The sequence below is a fragment of the Oncorhynchus keta genome, chromosome 21 (assembly GCF_023373465.1).
Source record: "Oncorhynchus keta strain PuntledgeMale-10-30-2019 chromosome 21, Oket_V2, whole genome shotgun sequence".
Lineage (NCBI taxonomy): Eukaryota > Metazoa > Chordata > Actinopteri > Salmoniformes > Salmonidae > Oncorhynchus > Oncorhynchus keta.
Genome location: NC_068441.1, coordinates 22310262 through 22318416, shown reverse-complemented (window position 1 = coordinate 22318416; position 8155 = coordinate 22310262). Strand labels below are relative to the sequence as shown.

Genomic DNA, 8155 nt, shown 5'->3' with positions numbered 1-8155 from the left:
GCCAGAGGTGGATTGACTTTTTTTTTTTTTGGGGGGTTCTTTCATAAACACAGACATTCCTAAGTAACCCCAAACACTGTTTGTTGCAATATATCATAACGAGAAATAAAATTACAGTGAAAAACAAAAACAATACTCACTCTACTCTCCCTTGCACCTTCTCCAAAGTAACCACTGTGACAGACAAGTTTTAGTCCAGGCAGTCTTGACACCTTAATAAGACAATCATAATCCTGAATTCTGGTGTCAGATGACACTGGCACAGCTCCCTGTCTTGTTCACTGAAGCAAAACAGTTGGAGGCTTGTGTGTCATACTTCAGACAAACACCAGTCATGGAGACCACGTCTAAAGTCTAGCTATGTGTTAAACAAGCTTACCACTGCTGCATTGCCTGTGTCGTGGGAATAAACCTGAATGTAAACATAAAAGGAAGAACTGAACAACGAATGGTTTATTTACAGTAAAAATGTTGCTTTACATTTTATACAGGTGATTTTGATTTGCGTAAGTCACTTGGAGCAAATATTTGTCGCAAATTAAAGTCAAAACCTCAACTCCCCCCCATTGCGCTGAAAAGGCACTCATAGTGTAAAATAAAGGATGACAGAGAAACTCAACAAAAAGGACAGGAAAGGTTGCTAAAGATTTATGATATGTAAACAAATAACAAAAAAGACTAAACACATCTACCAGAATTCTACTTATCTGGTTAACTTCTAAAAACACTGTCAATGTTGACTTTCTCTGACCTACCTCCTCATATTTCCCAAAATCCAAACGAGACATTGGTTTATCTGGCTGCTATACTAACAGGCCCAAGATATCAGATATCAGACTGATAGGAACAGATAATATACTTTATCTTAACCAAGGGGCCAGTTTAAAGGAGGGTGTGGAGCAACATTGAAGCAGAGTCAACTCCCAACCTTGTGAAGACACACACGTGTCCTTCATATTCTCTCAAATAAAAAAGTGAGGGACACAAGTTATACTTGAACATAAAAAAAAAGACAAATCCTCACCCTCTCCAACAGAAATAAAAAAGTAAGGCATACAAATACTAAACTTTACATCAAATGTTGGATGACTCCATGAGATGATGAATGATGCTGACAGGAGTTAGTAGTATGAGGTGAAGGGTCAGAGATAAGGGGAAAGGTTGACAGCGAGATGTTGACATCAATGTTTTTGTAAAAATGTAGAGACATTGAGGGATGGACATATAAAGATAATGAGCGGACCGCCACCCTAAGGTGTTATTAACCTGGAATGCACATACTTTTCACCTGGTCAAAGTGACAGCAAAATAGGTATCAATATTTCAACAACAAAATGAAGTGTCACTTCTGACTGCATAGTTAAAATATCTAAAAATAGTAATATTGTCTTTTGTGTCTAAAAAAGGATGTGCTGGTCAATCATTGACTTGATAGTTTGAATCTATACATCTGGTATGCAAAATGTGTAGGTAACGTACAGCATCATGTGTCAAGCAACCTGTCAAGTTGACAGAGCTCCCCCACCTCTCATTTCTGTTGCCACAATCATTCTGTCCAGGGAATGTAAGGAGCCTGAGTGTGTAAGAGAGTGTGTGTATGTGGTCCATCTCACAGCTAAAACTGCACCCATCCTTTAGCAGTGTCTTGACTGGAGCTGTGGAGAAGGGGAGATGCAGAGGATGATGAGGATGATGAGGATAATGACAAATGTGAGAATGTCAATAACAACATGGATGGATGACAATAAAATGCTAATATGGACACCGCCATAATCACCAAACTGTTTAAAAGCTTCACTCAAGGGGATGAGAGACTTGAACCCATCAGGGATTTGAGCTAGTAACCCTGTGATTCCTAGTCAGTTTCCCTTGCCACAACACCATTCTGAAGGCCTGCCAACTTCTTTGGTCTAAACCATTAGCTCTTCTAAGACTGACCTGGTGCCAGCTGCTGTGAAGTCTCCCCACAGGTCTGCAGTAGACTGGGCGGCAGGGACCCGGCCTCCAAAATCTAAAAGAGAAGCTGGTGGGGTAAAAACAAAGAGATGATTTAGAATGTAGGGAGGTTATCCATGTTAAGCTGTGAAAGGGCAGTGATAAATGGGACATTTTCATCATTGAGCTCTATAGCCTAAAGAGGTAACCTGTGTTGGAGTGTGTAGGTGGAGGTGATTGCTGGCCTCCAGGAGGGGATACAAGGACTGCACCCTTAGCCATTGGTGGAGGAAGGAGAAGGCCACTACCCATGGGCCGAGACTTGGCACCTGGATCCTTCTTCTTTATGTTCTAAGACAAAGAAAAATGATTACATTTTAAATGTCTTCCTCACTTTTTCCTCACATCTCATTTAGTTTCTCCTCTCCTTTCAACATGTTTCCCATCTATTTCTGTAACCTCAAATGCTCACCCCAATGCTGATCTTGATCGTCTGGCCCTCTTTAAAGCCTAGGTCCAGTTTGGGTGCTGTGCTCTGAGACGCTTCCTCTTTTGCCAGCTCACCTTCCTGTTTTACCCACCTGTAGAAAAGAACATAGAGATATGTTTGATTTTACTTCATGCTCCTATGTGAAGATCTATATTGAAAATTGACATTGATACCAGACCAAAGAGAGGACAGGTATGAGAGGTTGACTCACTTAAAGTGGTCTTGAAGAGCCACATTGAAGTCAAAGGAGTCACCACGATCAGCAAACCCCAGGCCGATAAATGCATGTCGTCCTATATAAAACAGAAGTGCATGAGAAGACGGATGTACAAGCATACTGTATTTAAATGACTAATCTGCAATTAACCTTCCATACCACACTGTACTGTTTTCCGCTAAAATATATTTTCAGCATATCAGTTTGCATGGTGATGTATTTCTGCTGCTGTCTTTCTGATGTGAAAGCCCCTTACCACTGCCATCCTCTATCCGCACCACAAAATATCTGCTGGAATCTGTGACTGCCTCCACCACACACCCAGGATACTGCTCCACTGGGGCTTGGGCAAACAACTCTCCTAAGAAATACAGAATTCAGTTTGCCTCAAAGTTGGATATGATGGTATGCATCAGAAGCAGACAAGGTGACAGCCAGTACAAGACATGAGCGCAACAGCAGTACTGGCAGATGTAGCCATGACAGTCAGACATCTAGTAGTTAACCTGAGTTTTTGTCCTCTAGCTTGATATAGGCAAGCTTTCCTATGGATATTATTTTCATCCTGCCGGTCCATGCTGGCTCATCCAGCTTCCAGTCAGCTGCTCTGAAAAACAAAGAGAAGCACCATACCTGCATGTCATGACTCGGCTATGTTACAGGGCTATTGGGCCTACTACACAAAAACCCATAATCAAACTGTGTAATGCAATAATTAGTGCAATCTCAAACTATGCAACAGAATGAGTTATGCTACATAAATAACATAACACTCTCACCCAGCAAATCAGGAGTATTTGTATATTTTTTGGTTGCCCAAAGAAGCATTATTTTTTATTTGATATATAAGAGCATACAATTTACAATTATTGACATAAGTGCAGATATATCCTTGTTTTTCTTATTAGAAATAACCCCCCAGCTGACTACTTTAATTATTAGCATTTTGGTTGTGTATTCTCTAGATAATATAACATGTATTTTTATTAACCTTTATTTAACTAGGCTAGTTAAGAACAAATTCTTATTTACAATGACTGCCTACCACGGCCAAACCCAGACAACGCTGGGCCTATGGGACTACCTAGCTATAAAATGGTATTAGATACATATCTTTATATAAGAACCAGGATCGATTTTCATTAGATACACATTTCTTCTGTAATGTTAGCTAGCTACAGTACATAACCAAATAATTTTATAAATAAACCAAGATGGACCACAGCCTTCCGTGTCAAACGGGAACAAATTAGTAATAATGGGCAGAGCAAAGCACGAGCTAGCGAGATCCTATCGGCGCGTTCTAGCAGGACATTTGCATATTTCCGTTAGGGAACGCCTACAATGTATAGTGCGCAATAATTTAGAGAAAGCCTACAAACCTTAGCCCACTCTGTTCGTAACTGGTTCTAGTTTTGGGAACAGAAAACTGTATTGAACTCAAATATTTAATCGATTAGAAAATGTACCGAATGTCGGCCATAATCCATCTATTTTCATATTCTCCCATTACGGTCACTGGGCTTCCTCTCACTACAGTTTAGTAGTTCACTACCATATATTGAGTGGAAACGCCAAACGGATGCTTCACATTTATACATCCGGTGAAACATCTCTCTCATTGTTCTATAACACAACTGTACCATGACTGACTGACTGAACGTTTGAGCCACCGTAGAATGTACCGTGCTTCCTGCTAACGTTTCCTGTAAAATAATTTGACATAGCAGATGTGTTTAGCATTGCACACCGCTTGAAAATAATGCTGACATGCCTATTTTAACTGTTATATCTTACCAAGCTAGCTCATTAGTAGTAACTAACCTGGCTAGCGCTAGCAACTAGAGATCATAACAGTGCCACATTATAACAGATACTGAAAGTTAACTTGCTAAATTCATTAAAACGTTATCCCCAAAGTAATCATCTTCTCGCCATGTTAAGCATTCAATAATTGAATGTCAAGCTAACGTTAGCTAGCAAAAACCTTGATGGATTCTCTCCACTTCTTCAGGTTGACATTTGAGTAGTTAGCAAGAAGAAAGTTTATTAACAAAGAAAAAAAAACTCACCGATATCCACGGTTAGTGGCGCGGGGTGGGATCTTGTACACATGAACCTCTGGCTTTACACAGATCACTGACTCGTAACCGCTGTCGTCTGCCAGTGCCATTTTGGCAAGTTAAAAACTTCAAAACTTCTAACTGCCATGGGGGAGGGTGAACCAGTCTCCACTGTACAGCTCAAGAGCGACTCTCTTGGAGAGGATGATTACTACAGTAGCTTTCAAATAGACAACTTTTATGGTGCTTATGACAAGCTACGTTTCCGTCCAATAATTGGAAATGTTTTCATGGCGAAAACTCTAAAATCCGTATAAAAATGTGAATTTTCACACCAGAGATGTGTTATGTCACCAGAAGAAGACCCTCGATATTTATTGGAAAGGCGCATCATGCTCATCACCTTGCACTGTCACCACCCTGTGAAGTTCATTATAATTTATTTAATATGTAGTTTAATAAACTGAATGCTGACCCGACGAGTCGTAGTGGGCGGACCACACAACATGCCATTGCGTGACTCCCAAGTTTACTTCGATATGATGGTTATTGCCCCGAGATTTCTCGCATAATTAATTGTACCGACACAAAAGATCCCACATTGTCTAGCATATTTTGTTTTGTCATATGGAACGTTAACCGAAAAAAAGTTGTTTCCATCAGGCCTGTCATGCCATGTTTTTCCCACAGTTGAGTTGTCTGGATGTCTTTTGGGTGGTATACCTTTCTAGATATACATGAGAAACTGTTGAACGTGGAAAACCCCAGCTGCGTTGCAGTTCTTGAGACACTCAAAACCGGTGTGCCTGGCACCTACTACCATACCCCGTTCAAAGGCACTTTTTTGTCTTGCCCATTCACCCTCTGAATGCCACACATACACAATCCATGTCTCAATATTCTCAAGGCTTAAAAATCCGTTTTAACCTGTCTCCCTCCTCCCCTTCATTTACACCGATTGAAGTGGCAACAATACGGGATCACAGCTTTCACCTGGATTCACATGGTCGTTCTATGTCATGGAAAGAGCAGGTGTTCCTACACTCAGTGTATGCTTAAAAAAATGTTTAACTGGTACCGGGCTACCTTCAGACGAGTCTTGTGAGGCTTGTGGGCACCCTGGAGCAAAACAACGAACATGTACGTGTTCGTGAGTCTCACCTTTCCAGAGTTATTATTAGTGTTTAGCCCAAACGGTTCCGACGCTACAGACAGAAGTTGGCAGATTGGCAGTATCAACTTCAGAGTCCAATGATGTTCGTGTGGGCAATATAATAATCATGTTCATGAGAGTCTCATCTTTCCATAGAGTGGTAATAAAAAAAGTGTTAAACAAATCAAAATATATTTTATATTTGAGATTCTTCAAAGTATAGTGTAATAGGATGAGCCTTGACTAGAATACAGTATATACAGTGCATTCGTTAAGTATTCAGACCCCTTGACCTTTTACACATTTTGTTACATTACAGCCTTATTCTAAAATTGATTAAATATTTTTTCCCCTCACCAATTTACATACAATAACGAGAAAGCAAAAACAGGTTTTTAGAAATGTTTTGAAAATGTATTAAAAGCAAAAAAGTTAAATATCACAGTTACATAAGTATTCTGACCCTTTACTCAATACTTTGTACTCAGGTTCTTGGGTATGACGCTACAAGCTTAAGCTTGGCACACCTGTATTTGGGGAGATTTTCCCATTATTCCTTGCAGATCCTCTCAAGCTCTGACAGGTTGGATGTGGAACATTGCTGCACAGCTATTTCCAGGTCTCTTCAGAGATGTTCAATCGGGTTCAAGTCCGGGCTCTGGCTGGGCCACTCAAGGACATTCAGAGACTTGTCCCAAAGCCACTCCTGCGTTGACTTGGCTGTGTGCTTAGGGTCGATGTCCTGATGGAACATGAACATTTGCGCCAGTCTGAGGTCCTGAGCACTGAATCTCTCTGTACTTTGCTCCGTTCATCTCTCCCTCGATTCTGATTAATATCCCAGTTCCTGCCACTGAAAAACATCCCCACAGCATGATGCTGCCACCATGCTTCACTGTAGGGATGGTGCCAGGTTTCCTCCAGATGTGACACTTGTCATTCAGGCCAAAGAGTTCAATCTTGTTGTCATCAGACCAGAGAATCTTGTTTCTCATGGTTTGAGAGTCCTTTAGGTGCCTTTTGGCTAATTCCAGGCAGGCTGTCATGTGCCTTTTACTGAGGAGTGGCTTCTGTCTGGCCACTCTACCATAAAGGCCTGACTGGTGGAGTGCTGCAGAGATAGTTGTCCTTCTGGAAGGTTCTCTAATCTCCACAGAGGAACTCTGGAGCTCTGTCAGAGTGACCATCTGTCATGCCCTGATCTGTTTCACCTGTCCTTGTGCTTGTCTCCACCCCTCTCCAGGTGTTGCTTATTCTCCCCTGTGTATTTATCCCTGTGTTTCCTGTCTCTCTGTGCCAGTTTGTCTTGTTTTGCCAAGTCAACCAGCATTTGTCCAAGCTTATTTTTTCCCGTCTCTATTTTTTTCCCCAGTCCCCCTGGCTGTGATCCTTGCCTGTCCTGACGCCGACCCCGCCTGCCTGACCACTCTGCCTGTTCTGACCTCGATCCTGCCTATCGCCTGATACTGTTTGGACTCTGACCTGGTTTATGAACTCTCGCTTGTCCCCAACCTGCCTTTTGTCTACCCCTTGTGTTGTAATAAATATCAGAACTCAACCATCAAATCAAATTTTATTTGTCACATACACATGGTTAGCAGATGTTAGTGCGAGTGTAGCGAAATGCTTGTGCTTCTAGTTCCGACAATGCAGTAATAACCAACAAGTAATCTAGCTAACAATTCCAAAACTACTACCTTATAGACAGACACAAGTGTAAGGGGATAAATAATATGTACATAACGATATATGAATGAGTGATGGTACAGAGGCCCCATCTGCCTCCTGTGTCTGCATTTGGGTCTCGACTTGTGCCCTTATAGTACAAACTGGCCATGACAGACCCAGCAGACTTGGACCAGCTCCGTCACGCTGTCTCCCTGCAGGGAGCCACCATTGGGAGGCATGAGGAGCTACTTTGGGACCTTTTAGAAGGGCTTTGTTCCCTGATGGAGCGTCAGGATCAAGGGTTCAAGGCTATAATGGAGCAAATCTGTGAATTAGCTCATAGGCAGCAAGCCACATCTGAGACCTCCCAACCACCCAGTAACCTTTCTACTACTAGTGGATTTGTCCAACCTACCCTGGCTCCCCGCTTGCCTCCTCCGGAGCATGTTGTTGCTCTGACATGCACTGTCAACTGTGGGGCCTTAAATAGACAGGTGTGTGCCTTTCCAAATCATGTCCAATACATTGAATTTACCACAGGTGGACTCCAATCAAGTTGTAGAAACAACTCAAGTATAATCAATGGAAACAGGATGCACCTGAGCTCAATTTAGAGTGTCATAGCGGAG

General features: G+C 41.8%; 2 protein-coding genes across 2 annotated transcripts in view; one reads left to right on the top strand and one right to left on the bottom strand.

The window, feature by feature from the left end:
• The window catches only part of LOC118400263 (succinate dehydrogenase [ubiquinone] iron-sulfur subunit, mitochondrial-like), a 401361-nt gene that overhangs the window by 45298 nt on the left and 347908 nt on the right, over positions 1 to 8155 (top strand). The window lies entirely within an intron of this gene.
• Positions 436 to 4880, bottom strand: LOC118400260 (adaptin ear-binding coat-associated protein 2). The gene is made up of 8 exons (XM_035796934.2): positions 4715 to 4880; positions 3149 to 3249; positions 2899 to 3003; positions 2637 to 2718; positions 2408 to 2516; positions 2145 to 2286; positions 1939 to 2023; positions 436 to 1655 (listed from the first exon to the last, which is right to left on the bottom strand). Exons 1-8 carry the CDS (start codon positions 4813 to 4815, stop codon positions 1616 to 1618), a joined length of 765 nt encoding a protein of 254 aa, XP_035652827.1. The 5' UTR covers positions 4816 to 4880; the 3' UTR covers positions 436 to 1615.

Bases quoted from the DNA above. Each gene is read 5' to 3' on its own strand.
- LOC118400260 (XM_035796934.2), bottom strand. From the start codon at position 4,815: ATGGCACTGGCAGACGACAGCGGTTACGAGTCAGTGATCTGTGTAAAG. The intron at 3,004-3,148 runs GTTAACTACTAG...TGTATTTCTTAG, and splicing joins GCTAGAGGACAAAAACTCAG to GAGAGTTGTTTGCCCAAGCC. The intron at 2,719-2,898 runs GTAAGGGGCTTT...TGTTTTATATAG, and splicing joins GCGGATAGAGGATGGCAGTG to GACGACATGCATTTATCGGC.